This window comes from Motacilla alba, chromosome 3, assembly GCF_015832195.1.
Source record: "Motacilla alba alba isolate MOTALB_02 chromosome 3, Motacilla_alba_V1.0_pri, whole genome shotgun sequence".
Lineage (NCBI taxonomy): Eukaryota > Metazoa > Chordata > Aves > Passeriformes > Motacillidae > Motacilla > Motacilla alba.
This window is the reverse complement of record NC_052018.1, coordinates 9,645,928-9,664,528: the sequence shown is the minus strand read 5'-3', so window position 1 is coordinate 9,664,528 and position 18,601 is coordinate 9,645,928. Positions and strand designations below refer to the sequence as shown.

At 36.9% G+C, this 18,601-nt stretch overlaps 1 protein-coding gene across 1 annotated transcript in view; it reads right to left on the bottom strand.

The window, feature by feature from the left end:
- APOB (apolipoprotein B) overlaps positions 1–5,730 on the bottom strand; it is a 36,517-nt gene extending 30,787 nt beyond the window's left edge. Inside the window, 4 exon segments of the mRNA XM_038132009.1 lie at positions 483–628; positions 1,481–1,596; positions 4,210–4,248; positions 5,573–5,730. Of these exon segments, the coding sequence (XP_037987937.1) occupies positions 483–628; positions 1,481–1,596; positions 4,210–4,248; positions 5,573–5,630 (359 nt within the window). The 5' untranslated portion in view covers positions 5,631–5,730.
- Between the last annotated feature and the right edge of the window lie 12,871 nt (positions 5,731–18,601).

Sequence of the window (18,601 nt, the reverse complement as noted above, 5' to 3'; positions counted from 1 at the left end):
GAAATTACTTACAAAAGCAAATAGGTAGGGAAAAGATTAGCTACACAGGCCGTTAGAGACTGGGATTGGAAATCTGGACTTCAGTCTCAAATGCCTTTCTATTGCACAGTCTGTTAGCAAAGGAAAATTATCTTAAACCAGCTGAGTGCAGCCATTTGAGAATGTGCTTACAAGAAGGAAAAATAATTACACTTGCAATAATCTTTTGAGGCACTACCCAACAACTTCCTGATGTAGATGGCAGAAATGAAGAAACCATTCCAGGTGAAAATGTTGTATGTAAAATTCCCTTCCCTACTGGCAATTGAGAACTATGTTAACTCTTAAGTATATCAGGCATAGTTCTGCTGTGGAATCAGCTTACAGATCTACCATGTTATCATGAAATGTGTTCCATGCCAAGAAAAACATAATCAGGGTGGACTGTTTACACTGCAGCCATGTTAAGGTCCCAAGTATTGATGATAAATGACATTGCTTACTTTGACATGGCATTTGCAAAGTCCTCAGAGTTCTTGGACTTTTTCAGAATAGCCCTTCCCTCAGTGTCAACACCAAAAGTCTCCCTCAGGGAGCAATGCATTGTCCTCAGGATGAAGCGGCATAGCTGGGGTACCTCCAGTTCAACCTGAAAACACCAATATTATACGTTATTCTTTTTTGCATTATCACATTTCCAGGATCACCCTGCTACTGCTTTGAAAATTCCTTGGGTTTGTAAAGTGTCAGGATCACCCTGCTACCAGCTGTTGGGAAAGACTCCAAAGTGCTCTATATAGCTTAAGGTAACTCCATGGAGGAGATAAGAGGGCAAGTATTTGCTTGGCAAATAGCATGGATCATACTAAATGAGAAACTTAGTTTCTGAGAATTGTGAGTATTATAACTGTATAAAAACTTGAGTTATTACACTGATCAATGTGTTTAGACTCTATCAGAACATTATGTGCTAAATAAAAATATTTTCCACAGTTATTCCATTTCAGGAAAAAAAACCCCTCAAAACCAACATTATGTTGAGAAAGTTTTGGGCAAGATAAGGTGATGTTGGGTAGTTAAATGGCCTATGGGACCCTTTACTCCTACAGGCCTGATATTGTCTTGAGATATCATCAGCAGGCTCTCATGTGAACTTCATGGCATCAATAAGTTATTTTAATTCAACTTCTAGAATGTTTGATGGACATTGGTAGACCGAGCCTGGGAGCTAAGGAAAACTGAAGTACCAGGTCTTGCCCCTTTCTCATGTAAAAGTACAGCCAGGGATTGAAATGTATGGGCACAGAGGTGTGAAGGACTTCTGCCATCCTCAGTGCCTCTGTCTAGAACAAGGGGGGCTTAGTCCTCATGAGTCTCAATAGGTGCCCTTCAAAAGGATGATCTTGTTTGGAAAATCATTGAAGGATGCTCCCCAGCTTCCAGCTCCCGTGTTGTTAAGTACACACTCCCCAGCTGGGTGTATTTACCTCTCTTGGCCTACCTTGCAAGTGATCTTTGAACCACTTCGAGAATCTGCTGTTCCTGTGATCCCACTTGATGTCTCTGCTTCATATGAGTAAACATATTTTCTGAGGGGTTTGAATCTGGTTGCATCCTCTGCAATTGGGAAAATGAGAGTGGTTTTATGACCTGGGTAGGATATGCATATGTAATCCTTACAGCGTGTGCTTAGTGTTGTGTAACTAAAATGAATGCCAGAAAAAGGAAGCCTGAAGACCCATGCTCCCACTATTTCCTTATACAGAATATTTTTCAGACAGAGAAGTGATGTCTTCATGTCAGTTGGATACTTTCTGAAGCATAGGACAAAACTTCTGGGAGCAGCATAAGTTTTGGGGTCCACTGCTCAGATGGGATCTGACACTGTGACCCCACCTGTCCTTCAAATCACCCCCAAAAAGCAAATGAGAAAGACAGGAGAGAACTTAAAGTGTGAAACTGTTTTAAAACTACCCTATGGCTTCTAAATTGAGCCAATTAAATTGTAATTTTCAAACTGTTAACAAAAAGATTCCTTTCAGCTCAGATTTTTCCATCACAATGCAAATACAAGGAGCTGCTTTACCAGTCACATGACTGAGACCAAAAGCAAAAAAACCATAGAAAATAGACAACACACCAAAACTACAATTCCTCAATACAATTTCACCTGAATTTATGGACAATCTTTCTACCTCAGACTCTCTGAAATATGATTTACTCTAAATCACTTATTAAATCAGAAAAATTTACTAGGGTAGATTATTTTTAGTGGACATAAGCTTTAGTTAATTGGAGAACATCCAGAACAAGGGAAAAGGACTAAATTATGAGTAGAACTATCACAGGAGGGAGTATTTCCAGAGGTGTTTGTATCAAAAACCTAATAGGCTTCCTCAAAAGAATGAATTCCCCCTGTATTTAACCTCTCCCTGTTGCCCTCAAACCCACCGCTGTCATTTTAAACCCTGCAAGCATGAATGAAAGTGCTAATAGAAATACAAATAAAAAATAGCCTCTATGTCAAATACAGAAATATAAGATATTATTTTGGTGTCTGAAATGAGTAACATAACCTAAACAATATTCTCAATCACAATTCACTCCCGCTAAAACTGCGGGCATTGTTTCAAAATGAAGATGATGATCAGGCACTTGAAGTGTCTGTGTTGGAGCAGTCTAGATAAATCTGAAGCAAAAATTACTGTTCCCTTGGTTTATACTGAGCAACTCACTGGAACTGATTCTGTTGTGATCCCGAATGAAAGGCAATTTCGTAAATTGCTCCTCTGTGGTTATTTGTGACTGCCTGACCATATGCAGTCTGATTTACTTTTATAGAAAAAACAAAAATAGGTAATGCTGGTGTAAACCCAAATACCCACCATCAAATCTGTATGACTTTGCCTGCCTGTGCCTGCAGGAATGTAGCTTAGTCTTCTTTTATCAAATCTTTGTCACATCAAAAGCTAATGGCAATGTTAACATTGCCCTTTATGTCACACCATTTCACACACAGGGAAGACAACAAATTAGTGCTATAAGTCTCATTTCCTTACTGCACTATCACTTTTATAAGCTTTACATACTTTAGTTGAGATCATTTTCATGTAATTGCTAAACAGAACTATTGCAATAATAACTAACTGTCCTACAGTAATCAGCATCTTAAAAACACTTGAGAACTTAATTAAATTATCTATTTAACCCTAGAATTAGCTGTTATTAAAAGATTCATCACTAATCCTGTCACTTTTGGCTATCCTAATCTCTAACTGTACTCAGAAAAATTTGCAATGCCAGTATCTACATTGCTTGAGTGATAATTATTGCTTCATATCCTGCTTTTAAACAGAAACCAATGAAAAAGGGAATAGAGAAATGGTAAGCTTAGACATACACGTAACAAATAAGTAACTGCATCAACAAAATAAACAAAAAAATGGCAATGAGGCCCAGCAGTCTTTGAAGTAGTTCAGCAATCTGAAGTAAACCAAATTGCCTGGAGGTGGTGCTAAAGCACCCAACAAAGGAAAAAAAAAACAAACCCTGAAGACTAAGAACAAACTAACCCATTCAGTACTTTGACCCTGTGGTGGAACATTATGTATCTAACCGAGCAGTCAGCACCAGTCAGAGTTCATGACAAAGATAGTGCATAAAGTCAGCATTTCCTGACTCTTGGCTTGTTTAAAGAAATTGCTGTCCTTGCTGACAGAGTTGATGATTTATTCTATAGGTATTTAGTTAGAAATCTAAGTGCAATTATGTGGGCTTAGCAGCAGCTGTGAAGGGTAAACAAAATGTGAGATTCAGTCCACACTGAAGTGTAGTATACTTAACCTCACTGTTCAAGCTTCACATTTGGTAACCAGGGATTTCTAGATTAAGGAATTTGCATCTGACAATTAAGAAATAAATTTTAAAAAACCCAACCAAACAACAAACCCACAAATCCAACAGAAAATAGTTCCTTAATGAGAACTTTAAGAAAATTCAGAAACTTTACCTCAGCTTGTCCAGTCTTAGGAAAGTTTTAAAATTATTTGAACCAAGCCTAATGGATAATTGAATATTTAAAATAAATGGCAAGAAGGACTAAAGAATATTACCATCACTTTCATTTAAGTTATTTCAGAAGAAAAGATTAGGAAAACTCAAGCTTTGAAAGATGTTTTCAGTTAAAATAGTGACCTAAGATAACAAAAAGAAATGCAAAAAATCACTCACTTGAACATGCTGGATTTGCACTTTCAGGTGATTCTTCTTCTGTAAAAAACCCAAACAAACAACATTAAAAATTGGAAAAACTGTTTACAAAAAAGTTTGTAAAACAAGACAGATTAAATGTACCGTATCACACATTTAACTTTTAAATTTTAGTCTATTTGACCACACAAAAATACTGCAAAATAGATGAATGGCTATACTCTGTTTTTTGTATGTTTAAAATAGGACAACTTTGAAGGTTAATACAAAAATTCTCTGCCAATAAATCTTTTCTGGATATTGAGAGTTTATTCCTTGGAGAAAAAAAGAACACTGGTTGGAAGCCTATTCAAGTTAAGAAGAATTATTTGCTCCAATAAGTCTTCGATATGTTTCATATGACTCTATTTAAATAAAATTAAATTAAATTAAACATAATATACTAAATTTTTTGCATTTATTGGATGCTATGTCATTCTTTGGGATATAACACATGAAGGCCAGCATTTTCACAATGTTCTCTGCACACTTTACACATTTTCATTCTGGAAATTCTAAGTAGACCACTCTATAGAAATAGACTGTAACATCAGTCACAGTAACAATAGAATCAGAAATACTACTATTGCCATTTAAATAAAATTAATAGCAATTAGAAACAAGGTTTATTGTATACAATAAATTTGTGTAACATCAGTCAGGACAGAATTTTAGTTCAACAAAGATGTCCCTATGATGAATTAGATCTTTGTCTAAAACCAGACCTGCATAATTACCTCTAGACTCACTTTTCTCCTTAAGCTCCTTGAAGCCTTAGGTAACACTACAGAGCTGTATTCTAAAAAGCCACTTCTTGAGAAGCAAGGATAGCTCACAATCCATAGCATCATATTGATCTCAGTTGTCTTTTCTGATCTTAGGAAAAAACCCCTCTGCTGGCCTACTTCTTTTACTGATGACTGAGTCCCTTCAATACAAAATTGCATTTAATTTGCCTGCCAAATAGAATTTGCTTTACTGCTCTCTCTCTTCACATTTGCTGCAAAACAGGTTAGCAACAGCTAGGCCAATTCTGCATGCTATCTCCAAGCTATAGTAGCTCCATGAGGGTTTAAAAAGACAATGCTACAGAAAAACAGTGAATGCCTTACAAGTTGCAAAATACATTAAATCTGTTCAAAAGCCATCAGGCAACATTAATGACCTTTCTAAGGTGGGATCCTCCTATGACTGCCCATTCCTATGAAGGGAAGAAATTATATCTTTGCCACACTGAACCTTCCTAATTCTAAAAGCCTTAGTCCTTTTGATTTTTTTAATATTGTTGTTTTAATAACTCATAAATAAAGCAGTAAAGAGCACTGACATAAAAGAGAATACTCACGTGTGAGAACACCACTGCTGAGCAGCAGGGAGAGCAGCAAGAGCTGCACAGGGCCCATGGTGAGCCCTGGTCCCTCTTGCTGCTCTTTCTTTATCTCTTTTTTCTTCCCTCTTCAAGTCTTCCCTGCTGCCTCAGGGAGAGTGAGCCTTCTGACTTGGACCTCCATTTATATAGTCTGTAGCAAGCAGCTGAGTCAAACAGTTTAGAAAGCTCAGAGCAAATTGCCAAAGGTCCAAAGGTGAGAGTCCCAGATCCTCACTGCGCTCCACACCATGCCCTGCTTTGGTTACTGATAGTCACAGAAACATTTAGGTTGGAAAAAACCTCTAAGATCATTGAGCTAACCTCCAGTAAACTCGGGATTCTCCAGTTAGTCAGGACTGTTCATAAATGATTGACAATGGCTCAGTGAGCACTCCCGCTAGCTCCCCATCCTTCCTCCTCTGAGAATCCAAAACTATCATTTTGTGAACTCTGATTTCATGATGAATCCCAGCACTCCTAAAATACAGGGTTATCCAAGTGCCTCTTCCTTGCCTGCACCCTCTGAAGAGTTTCGAGCCCTCCACTAAGGCTGTCCAGTAATTCAAGCCATCCCACCATGTTCCCATGATGGCCACCATCACAAAACCCCTGCTGCACAACAGCTCCCAGCTCCTCCTGTTTGATATCCACGCTGTGTGCGTTGGTGTAGGTGCACTAGAGTTGTGCTTCTGGTCCTGCCACCTTTTGAGGAGAGAAGCTCTAATTCCTGTGTGATGATTCTCGGGTGCATCCACTGCTTGTAACACATCAACAACTCCTGTGTCTTTGCTGCCACAAAAGCAGGTCCCCTACCTCTGCTGAGGCGGCAGATCAAGGGACTGTGGTAGGACATGGCCTCTCAAACATTGGCACGCTGCCCCCAGGCTTATCTGAAGGCACAAGACTGAGCTGGAGACAAATCACTTCCAGATCACTGGTCTTTCCCTTAAGCAGAGTTTTAAGAGCCAAATCCCCCAGCTAGAGACTCTAACAATATAGTCAAATAAATGTACCGCATCTTCATAAGTGATTACAATGCACAGAGACGGAAGAAATTATCATTGCATCGTGCTGTAGTACAGATGTTGCGAAGCTCAAGAATATAAGTACTTGACAAAATCAGAATATTGTGGAACTACTGGCAGGAGATTGAAAGTTTTTTTTTTTTTCTTTGGAACAGAATTTGTCATATGCCTTTTGAAAAATATTGTACTTTGACTTACAATATTCAGGTAAAACAGGTTGAGCCTATTTTGAAAGTAAGCTCTGTATAATTCTTTTGTTTCCTTATTTTTAGGTTCAATTTTTGTTTGCTAATAACAGCAAAAATATGAAAACTAGATGATGATAAATTTTATTTTAATGAAGAAGATAAACCTATGAAGAAAATAAACTTATTAAATGCAAACAAATCCCCCTTTTTAGGGTTATGTGTATTGGCTAAAAAGACAGGGTTTATGTCATGAGAAATTCTAGTAGTTTGAATTCTTTCTCTATTCATATTTATCAAAGCTAACTGCAGTAAAAAAAATGACTATGGAAATATTTAAGAACATTTTGTTCAGTAAATTTAATTTTTCATATATCTGATCAAATGGAAATGTTTTGACATTGAGGTATTTAAATATTTTTCCTTAGCTTGTTGAATCAAAAATCAAATTTTGGCTTAACTAAGCAGAAATTTCTATAACCCTGCAATGTTACAATTTTACCATACATCATGGCAGTTATCTTTAAAGTCTCCTATTTCTTCATACCCTTTCTCTCTTGGACTTAAGGATTACATTTCCCAGGGTGCACTGAGATCATGTAACTCCTAACATCAACTCAGCCAAATGGTAACCACTGATGTATGATGGCCTGTATTTTCCAGTAAGGGAGACATCTTTCTTGTAATCAGGATTTTGTCTGATGACATTAACAAAAGTATGTCATTTCATAGACATTTCCTGCAAAAATTCCTTTTGTGAATTCATTGATATTGGATACACCAGAAAGAAAGCATTTTGATTTTACCATTCTGGTTTCTGTCCTTGGCTTATACCAATCACAGATACAATAAATCAATGCAGATTTTAATTTTTTTTACTTCCAAAAAGTAACATTTTTCGTTTACTTTTGTGTCCACAGCTGCCCCTATATGTGCTGTGATGTGTAAAAATGACTTTTTCCTATAGTAAGACTGTACCAAAGAGACTGCACAAAGATAGCATTTTGTTCATAGCATTTGATTCATTTTTGCATGCAAACATAATAGCTTTGGCTATTTCCTAAAATCTATTTACTTGTTCACTGTAGCACTGCAGATAAACAGAGCTCTGGAGTGTCCACCATTCAGAGTTACATATTTCCCTATTTTGCCTGCATCTCCTCACTGCCTTCATGTGGTTATTCAGGCTGAAGTTGAACCAGACTGTGTTAATCTCATGTTGCATGGCTATAAAAAGATTACAAAAGTTATGACTCAGCTCATAAGCATGCAGGTAACACACATACCAATCTGCTCTGACAGTTTTGTACTGCTGTATTACCTAGTGTCCTGGTTTTGGCTAGGATAGAATTAATTTTCTTCTTTAGTAGCTGGTGCAGTGCCACAGTGTAGCTTGGATTTAGCATGAGAATAATGTTAACAACTCACTTGAAGTTTTGCTTGTTGCTAAATAGTGTTTACCCAAAGTCAAGATCTTTTCAGTTTCCCATGCTCTGCCACTGAGGAGGTTCACAAGAGCCTGTGAGGGAGCGTGGCCAGGACAGCTGTCCCAAACTGGCCAAAGGGATATTCCATACCAAGGAACGTCATTCCTGGTGCATAAACTGGGGGAGTTGGCTGGGAGCTGCCAATCACTGCTCAGGGATGGGCTGGGCATTGGTCAGTGTGTATTGGGCATCACTTGTTTGTTTCCCTTGGGTTTTATTTCTCTCCTATTCTTTACAATACTTCTGGGTCACAAAGCCCATTGTTTTTGCATTCCTCAGACATTCTTCCTATGGACTGAATCAATGGTCTTAGGAAATGTAGGAAGTAGGACAATACTTCTATTATGCTGAATTAATTTTATACAGAGAGATAATTTGTGGGTGTATATTATGGATATACAAAATCACTTACATGCTGTGGAAGCCTTAGCAGTTGTGGAATTGTTAAATGTATAGAATTGAACAAAAAAAATGTTTAACATTCAAACATTAACCAAGCTGATTAAACTGATTTGGGTTTAAATTTTGTTTCTAAACCACACTGTGCATTAACATTTTATTTCTTGAAAACTCTTAGTTGTAGCTCTTCTGACATTCAGAATCTATATTTGTTTCTTAAAAGAACAATTTATTTTATGAAACTCTGTCTTCAGACTTCACCTTTTTCCACAACTGCATGGAGAAATCTGCATTGTGTCTTCTAGTGAGGAGCTACTTTAGTCATGCCTGTTTCAGTAATGCAACAATATTTTCTTAATGCTGATATAATTAGAGAAATTCCATCAACCTTTAATTATATATTCTATAGTGTATATATAAAAATATGCCCTATCTATTATGTATGTGCATATATTATATATGACATGATATATTATAGAATGTAGTCTTTTTGTCTGCTTGATGATACTGAGAGTTTCTTTGTCTCTTGGAGACTCCCCAGATATTTTGACAGTACTTTTAGGAGAGGTTTTTGCATAGTCTTAGGATAAGACTTCTTTAATTAACTCATTAAAACACTTTATTAAATTTTGTATCTCATTTTCATTCAATCACTATGTGGCATTCACATTTATTTTTATCTTGTTCAGGTCAAAGCCCAGCACTTCTGTTATTTGGGAAACATTGGTCTTAGCCTTCTACTGTGTTTCCCTGTTCACAGTGTCATCTGTTCAGGTCTTAGCATGTCCCTCATCAGAGAAAAAATGGTTGTATTTTCTGGTGAAACACCTCTGGTGCTAACTATAACCCAGTGGCAATTGGGGGAAACTGTCTCCCAAAGGAGGTGTTGGAGGTGCACAAACATACCCTCTGTTTGTCTAAGAAACGCTGCCAGAAGCCTGCTGAGGCATCAAGAGTTGAAAAATATTTGGCATAAGCCATCTCCTCCAGAATTTCTCTCCTTGTAGGTAGTGGAAAATGTTTCCTTTTTACATATTTATTTAGTTCTTTTGAGTATATTCTCGGGCAAAAGGTCTAAGTTCTTTTAGCACTAACAAGAAAATGTACTGAATCCTTTTATTCCTACTCTCCTTTCAAAGTATTAAACCTCCTCAGTTCCTTCATTTTGTTTTGTCATTAGGCAAAGAAATTTGCTTTTCAAAACTGTGGTATATTGGATCTCTAAATTCAGTTTTGAATTTTCCCAAGACATTCCTACAAAGATGTTGCAAGTCTCTGATTTATTCTTTCTCATCAACAAGGTGACATCATGAAGTGCTTGGTGTATTTCTAAACCAGTATTTTTTTCCCCGTTTTTTTCTTATTTAACCATACTTTCTATTCTATTCAGCTTTTTAGCTCACCACTGGAAGACTGATCATGTATTGTCTCTTTTAGTATTAATAATACTGTATCTGGTACAGATGTTCAGTGCATCTGCAAAAAAGGTAAGACTAAATAATCCATTTACTCTCAGAATGACAATCTGGGGATTTCCTGTAGAAAAATTACATGCTGCTGTTCTAGTAAATTCCATTGAACCAGTGGCATTTTGTCATCCTTTCTGTCTGGGTTGCAATGTTTCAGTATTGCCTGTCCTGCCAAAACACTGTATTCATGCCATAAGTGGTTTAGTGAGCCATGGTTTTAGAGAGCTCCAACTTGAAACTCTGGGCACCTTTTTGCTTCATCTCTCCCATAGTTTCAGCTCTCCATCATTTTCATACTGCTGGAGCTCATGCTGTGTCTACAGGCTTTCATGTACACAGGATGCCACCCCTGCCTGCAAAATTCCAACTGCTTTCCCAAAATTAATTCACACCACCACTGTGCTTTCTATGATGCTTTTCCTCATCTCTCCATCTGGCCACTTCTCAGAGCCTCAATTTTTTTTCCAGACTTACAAACTAAATTCATCAAAACAGAAATAGTTTATTTAAGTTTTTTTTAATTATTATTGTTATTTCTTTTCAAATATTTATCAGCCACATGTCAATTTTCTACAGAATACCACATTCCTCAAAGAATCACACTATAGCAAAATAGCCTTCTGCGCTTCAATTAAATGGAAGCTTTGAATGTAAGAATTATCACTCATGGTAATTGTGCCTTGCTGTTTTTCTTTTTGCTGGCTTCTACTGCTCACAAATACACTGAGGAGTGATGTTTAAATATCTTCCAGTTGTTTTGGGAGCTCATTTTTTCCATCACTCTGAGCAGTTCATTTTTCTTTCTGCTTTTGAGGGCTGTTCAGTAATCATTCAAAGCCAAAGACTCTAACAGATTGCTTTCACTCTCTCCGAGCTGATCCATCAATTTGATCCATCAGTTTCAGCTGATTGATATTGCGCAACACAGCTTTCTACACAATATTATATGGAATTTTACTAGATCATTCCTGAGTCTTTTTAGGACACTGTTCTCCTTGGAGAGGACAAAAAAAAAAAACCCATCCATCTTCCTATTAGTGATAGGGAATAGAACCACAAGCAGACTACAACTTGCCTTACAGAGCATAGGAAGGCATCACTATCAGCTTTCTCCTAATGTTAGACAATACTGCAGAAGATGCCCCCTGTGACACACCAGGTGCTCAAAGGCCACAAGGAAATCTCTGTGGACTGAACTCACATATGACAGCTAAGGAAATTAGGTGTGACACCCAGTGTCTCATCTGAGGAGGAGAAAGAGGTATCTATATGTATTATTTTTCCCTCTACTAAGGTGCAGATGAAATACAAGGAAGAAAAAAAAATTGAGTCAGTGCTTTTGCATGATGTTACCAGAAACGAAAACAAAACACGTGAAGCCACAAGGGTGACGACAGCAGATATGGCTATCAGGTGGGGACTGAACTTTAGTCTCAATATTGACCAGGTTATAATTCTCATTCCTGGATGATGAACTGCACCTGTTGGGCTGTAGGCTCTGAAAAGTTAGAAAGAAGGGGGACATGTTCTGCATCTGATTGGTAGTGACATCAAAGGTTTTTTACTTTCTGGTCACCTTTGATAATGTAACCTTAATAAACAGTGGGTTCAACTCCCTTCCCTGGGTAAAAATGTTTTCAAAATTAGAAACATTATTGTAGTGGTTGTGATTTTAAATTCTAGGAGAGGACAAGAGTCACAGAGATTTCAAAAAAATCCCTACCTTTTATCTCTAAACATAGATTGCATTGATATATCTTCAGTGTACGCATACACCTGAGTATTTTACCAGTTAAGCAGCACAAACTACTGATGATATCCAAAATTCTTCATTTTTAGAAGGCATCTGAGAAGAAAGGACTTTTTACCCTCTGTCTGAGTTCTTTTCTAAACTCAATATACCCGCCTAGATTAACATACAACTAACAGGAGTGGAAACAATATTTTAAATATCTTTTCATATATTTTAATACTAAGGTAATATTATTGCATGACATAATTGTATCCTTATTTGTATGGGACAATATATGGGACAATATTGTGGTGAACAAAAACACTATGTATTTCCTATCACAGGAACAAGATATCTAAAATATGCTGTCAAATCCAAAACTTTTGAAATGTATTTTAATGTATTTTTGTAAGTAAAGCATTTGCTTTACTTCATGATATTTTGTTTTATTTTATTTTATTTTATTTTATTTTATTTTATTTTATTTTATTTTATTTCTTTGATTCTGTGTTTCTATGATTCTGGTATTATCAGTTTGGATTTCAAAAAAAAAAATCAGTTTCTAACTAGGATGAGACTTTTTTTTGTTATTGTATTTCTGAAGAAGGAAACATGTCTCCTAAAAGCCATATTAGTAAGATTTATATGTTTGCAAAGGAAGTTCAGTTTTGATGAGTTATAAGCTTGATGGAATATAAATCATCATGAAAGAGGTGTATTTATTCAGTAAAGTAACTTGTCTCTATTATTTCACCCAGCAAATAGGAGTTCTACTGTAAATATCTTACATGTGGAATGGTTATTTCCTCACTTGTCTACAGATACACACTTCCATACATTGATTAATACAGACTTCTGACTAAATCAAGGGAGTTCCAAATCTAAAGATTTGGTTAAAAATTATTTCCAATACTACAACATTTTTTTTTCAGTAAAATCTGTTCTTTTTTAACTCCACCACACAGTCAGAAAAAAAATGGTGCTGGAAATAAGCATGCTACCCTTTGCTGGCCCTGCCTACACATTTGATGATGTCCCAGGGGCTAGACTGACATCATAACAGGATTCAGTATAGAGCTTCTGTTTTGGGGTCTGCAGGTTTAAAAATCTGTCCACGACATCTGTGGAAAACATGCCTCTCAGGATAATAGTGAGTTGCAGACAGTTGCCACTTAAGCCAAAACTTCTTTATTCAAAGATTTCAGTGAAGATGGAGCATTTTGTCTTATGTTAGTACATGACTGTCCAATTGTCTCTGCTATCAACAGTGTAGTGATTCATTATGTTGATCACTCAAATGAAACCAAACCTCATTTAACACTAAGATAAGGTATAAACTGTGAAGATAGGTTAAGGTTTATCTTTCAATAGCAGCTGGGGCTCAGAAAAAAAAATTGGCAACATCCTGTTGTTCAAATAGTATTCAGTTCAGATGTTATTTAGTAACAGAAAGAAAACTTTCAGAAGTTAATTTTTTTTAAAGTTGTTTGCAAACATACTTAGTCAAGGTAAATAAAATATCTAGCTATTTATTTGATTTGCAAGAGTGAAGATTTCTTATTTAGACTTTCAGGCATATACTTCCAACATATCGGTATGCCAATTATGGCATATTTTAATGAGAAAGGAAGAGACATGTAACACTAAGAGTCACTTTATCTGCAAGAATGAATTGGTTGACCATGATGGAGTTATGTTAATCTATCTGATAGGAGGATGGGCTCTATTCTGAAATTGCCTCTTTGTTGTCATCTGATGTTCTCAGCAGCTATTTCTCTGTTGACTGCCCCACATTTTGCTTTCTATTCCTCGACCTTTCACCATTTTCCCCCTTGTATGCAGTACCTATGTTTATTTATTTTTTTTTTGCCACAAATGCACCTAAGAATATTTTCTAATGTTGTTCTTTCATTTCTTCTTCCTATTTTCTGTTTCAGCACATTACCCATACCCCACACTATCTCATTGTTATCTTTACTTCTTCCTAATAGCTAGAATTTTGCTAACTCTTGCTTTAGCGTTACACTGCTGAAATCTCCTAATTTCCCTGTTTGCTAAGCCCTTGTAATCCATTATCCTCTCCGGAATTCCTCTGCTGGGACAACCTAGCAGATTCTTATCATACACCTCTTCGGCTCCTTAAAGTGCTCACTTTTGTGGCATTAAACCAGGCATAACCTCAGAGTGCTTTACTGTGGGGATTCCTGAAATATCCCTCTGCCCATTTCCTGAGCTCATGATGCAACATTTGTGCCTTGTTTCCTAGTGTAGAGTAGACTTCAAGCCTCCAATATTCAGATGTTAAATTCAGGTAAGATGAATTCCACCAAAACAGTAAGGATTTGGTGGGCAGAGAACATGCATGTAATTGTGAGCAATTCAGGATTGTGGTCAATGTGTAGAGGTGAGCAAAAAAGAAAAGTAAATAATGAAGGAAGAGAATGGAGATCAGTGTTAAAATACTATATCAGTACTGCAGTAATGCAAGCAATAATATGTTCTCAACAGCCAACAATAAAAATAACAGAAAGCAAACAGAGCTATTATTCAGTTCCAGTGGTTCCAGTTCAATGAATATGCAGTGGAAGCCAAGAAGGATCAGAGAAACACAGGTCAGAGCCACACCATCTCTTATCTGAGAGACTGAAGAGGCTCTAATTGTGTGCTTTGAAGAGGAGATAAGAAGAACTAAGATAAAGGCAGACAAACCAATTAGAAGCACTAAGGGTCTACTCTTCTTGCAGTCCTGAGACATTTGGAAGGTGCCTGTCTGTGAAATCCATTCCTGACACAGGTCCAGCCAAATGCATTTTTAGCTCCTTGCCTAACAAGGACACTTTTATGGTGGCTGGAAATAATGTATGGATTTTACAGGAGATTTGCAGGCATCTCAGCTAGCAACTGAAGCTTAAACAAGACAAGACACCATGGATGAAAGTATACTAGACGCACAAGCCTTCAGTCTTGCAGTCAATGAACTTGAAACTTGGCAATATATCTGAATGTAAAACCTAATCTAACTAAACAAAACCAAAGTAACAGTATGACCCACAGGTAGCTTTTGAGATCTCAGGTTTAAATACATTTATCCGTGTACCTCCTGGTCTTGCTTACCTCCTGGAAGTCCGATTCTGGTTGGACTGTGAAGTAGTGTTTTACAAAGACATAAAGGAAGACTTCTCTTGACTGAGTTGGTAATCTGAATACAACCTAAAGACACTGAAGCAGGCAGATACAACAATGCAAGAATACAGGAAGGATGTAATTTATGTATTTGCAAACTTGAACACCTTAAATAATTTTATATCCTAGAGGATCTTGTCTGGTTTCCAGCTGCCACATCAAAAGTTTAAGAACCACCTGTTGATAAAATAGCTTTATTGAGGAACACAAGGAAACTCAGATAGCATTAGGTACTCATCTGATTAAACATTTAGATCTCCACAGAGTATAACTAAAACATAAACATTTCTATTACCTGCACACACCTACATCATAGGTAACAGTTTTGAAATGGTCCAAATTGTCATCCTTAAGCATGTGAACTAAGAATTTCCCTTCAGAGCAAGGTAATTCTATAGCTCCTCCTAATAGTTTCCAGCATACCTCCCTGAATCACCTTACATTACTGGGGAAAGAGTGTAGTTGTTTCTGTAAGTCTGCTTTATAGTCTATAAAAATCCATCTTTCAGTCTAAATAGTAATTCACAAGGTCTGATTCTAGTGGAGCTGGAAAATAAATTTAAAAGATTCAGCTATGTCCTCACATAGAATTTTCTCTTAACAGGCTTACATAGGTAGACATTTGTTTTTCTGTACTTAAGTGGAATAATTCCTGATGCACTCAAAAGTGCAGAATATAGATTGAGGGAGAACGTGGAGGGTAGAATGAAGTTATTTGTTGATGGGTGGTAGAGTTTAAAGGAGGTAAATATGAGAATGTAAAACTTCTCCAAGTCTTTGAAATGGAAGTTGTGCTTAAAATTTCTAGTTAGCATTTTTATTATTCAGTTTCATGGGATTAATATCAAGCCTAATGTTGCATTCGGTTACCTAAGATTTATGTTGGGAAAGTACTTTAAATTTTCCCATTATTTTACACTTTGGTAAAAATATTATTCTGAGGTGAATTTACCCATGAGCTTATCAGCTCTAAGGTCATCTGGTGATGGAAATTTTCAGTTTTTAATCACTGCTGATGGACATCCAACTCAGCCAAAGCACAGAAGTAGGATTAGATTGAAACACCAAATGGTCAGCAGTCAAACAGTCTACAAACAGGTTACTTTGGATGGGATTTCCCCCCTATTTCTTTAAAGTTTGGGTCCATAGAGAGAAGGTGATGATGGTTAGGAGAGAGTAGGTCCAGAAAGCTAGAAGGTGTATTATCTCTGGATGACTACTTGGGTGAAGCTACATGTTTGAAAAAGTAGAGTATAAAATGGGAAAATATCAGAAGAGTGGAAAGATGGTGTTCAAGTAGGGCTGGAACATAGAATTTAGGAGAGTGAATGTGATACTCAAATATTCATACACCTAAAGATGCAGATAGTAACTTGCATGTAGAGAAATCCAGACACCCCTTGCTACAGAAAGACTGCTTTGACAAATAGATTTGCTATAGCAGAGAATATGAAAGACACAAACAGAAAGTGTCTGGTAAAAACCAGAAATTAAACTAGTTACAGAGGGAAAGGGTGATGAGGACAGTTGGGTTTGTTTGTACTTAAAAAATGAGCTCACACATCAAATGGGCCAAGGATAATTTTCTGGGTCAGAGTCGAAGGGTCATAGCACAGTCCATGTCCATCAAGTTACATTTTCTCATTAACATGAGAATGCAAAATGTGTACTGGGAATGATTCCTGACAGGAGAGAAGTCTGAAATAGTGCCTGGGCACTAAACCCTGCTATTGACTCTGCTATTTCGCTGTGAGAAAAAGTAAGGCTCAATCGACATTGTTTTGTTTAGTTTCCCAGCTTAGGTCTAGCCTGGGAGAGTAGAGTCCAAGGAGACATGAAGATACAGTGAACTGCAACGGAATGCCATGACCTAAGGACCAAAGAAAAGCAGGGGAAGAGAAATGCTGGAATTCCTCTCAAATCCAGGAGAGGCTGGATCTAAAAACCTGGGAAGCAGCTTAGCTAGAATTAGTCAATAAGCCATCTCAAATCATCATATTTTGTCATCAAAGTGTAGGCAGTGAACAAAAATATGCAATGCTAGACAAAAGTAAGGATATGAGATACGAATCTGAGGAAACCTGGTAAACTTTCTATTAATTTTTAGGTAAGTGAAAAGCAATGATTCTGCTGGTTTCATACTAAAGCAGGTATATTTGGTTTCCTTTAGGGAAAACAGTCAAGAAAGTGTTATTTCCAGTGATTCTTCTAGTGCAATTGCAGAGACTTTTAATTTCAAATGAGAATAAAGACTTGAAAAGGGAAGGAAAATAGGTAGAATATGAATTTCTAGGAATCAGAGAAATGGTCAGCCAACAATGAGCATTTATGAAAAGAAAATATTGTCAGGGAAAAAAAATCAGATTAAGAGACTGATCTGCAGCACATGGAAGTAGAATGTAATTTCTTTAGAGCAATACTACTCCAGAATTTCCATATTAAACAAGAGGATAAAAGTTGAAATTAAGAACTCCCAGCCTAACTGAATAAATCATATCAGAAATGTCAGAAAATACTGTTAAAATAAACAGAATGTTAACACTGACTAAGAAACGGAGAGGCAAAAATTTCTGTCTTGGAAGGTTGAGGGAGTTGTGTCAAAACTCCAGAGGGAATGTATGAATGCTGCAAGAAAAAAACAGCAAAGGAAGGATAGGAAGAAAGCAGTTGACAGAAAACTATTGTTAAGCTTGGTCTGAAAATTAAATTGGCATTAAACTCAATTCTCTATCAAAGCCTGGGGCACAACACAGCGGCAGAACTGCTGTGATACTTCACATTGGCATTGCCATCAGAGATGAGGAGCAACCCACCACAAAGAGCAAACCTAAAACTGAGACTGAATCCTATCACGTCTCTCTGTGGATCTAGGCTATAGTCAACATGGAAGAGATCAGAGAGGGGCCCAGGAAGGAACTAAATTAACTTAAGAATTTGAATATTAGGAATCAGTAAAGGGAAAGATCTTTCATTTAGGAGCAGATAGGAGGAACTGAAAGTATTGTACTGATGGTACTATTATGCACTACAATATAACCATAATTACTGCTTATTTCCCTGGTACTTCTGGGATTTCATGTAGAACGCTCTAAGCACTTGTTCTTTATATTCAGCAAACACGAACTCAAACTAGATGGGAATGGAAGGAGTATGCAAATCAACATAGAAGCAAAAAGTCTTTCTCCAAGAAGAGAGAAAACAGCCTGACACGTCTATCCTAGAAAAGTCTAAGAGGACGATTACTGATCCCTGCAAATTCACAGAAAGAGAGAAGAGCCATATAAGCTTAAGGATGGTGTTGTTACAGGCACAAAATAAAGCAGACAATGGTACATCAAGGCTGAAGACTGGAAATTATGCATTAGTCTATGAGCCTTTGCAGAAAAACAGTGGCATTTAAGGAACCTAACCTAAACATTTTTAGAGCCTATTTAATACATTTATGACCAGCATAAGAAAACACAGTTGCTTGTGACAGGAAGTAGAACTATGATCCTAAGGATTTTGATAGTCCTTTCCAACTTT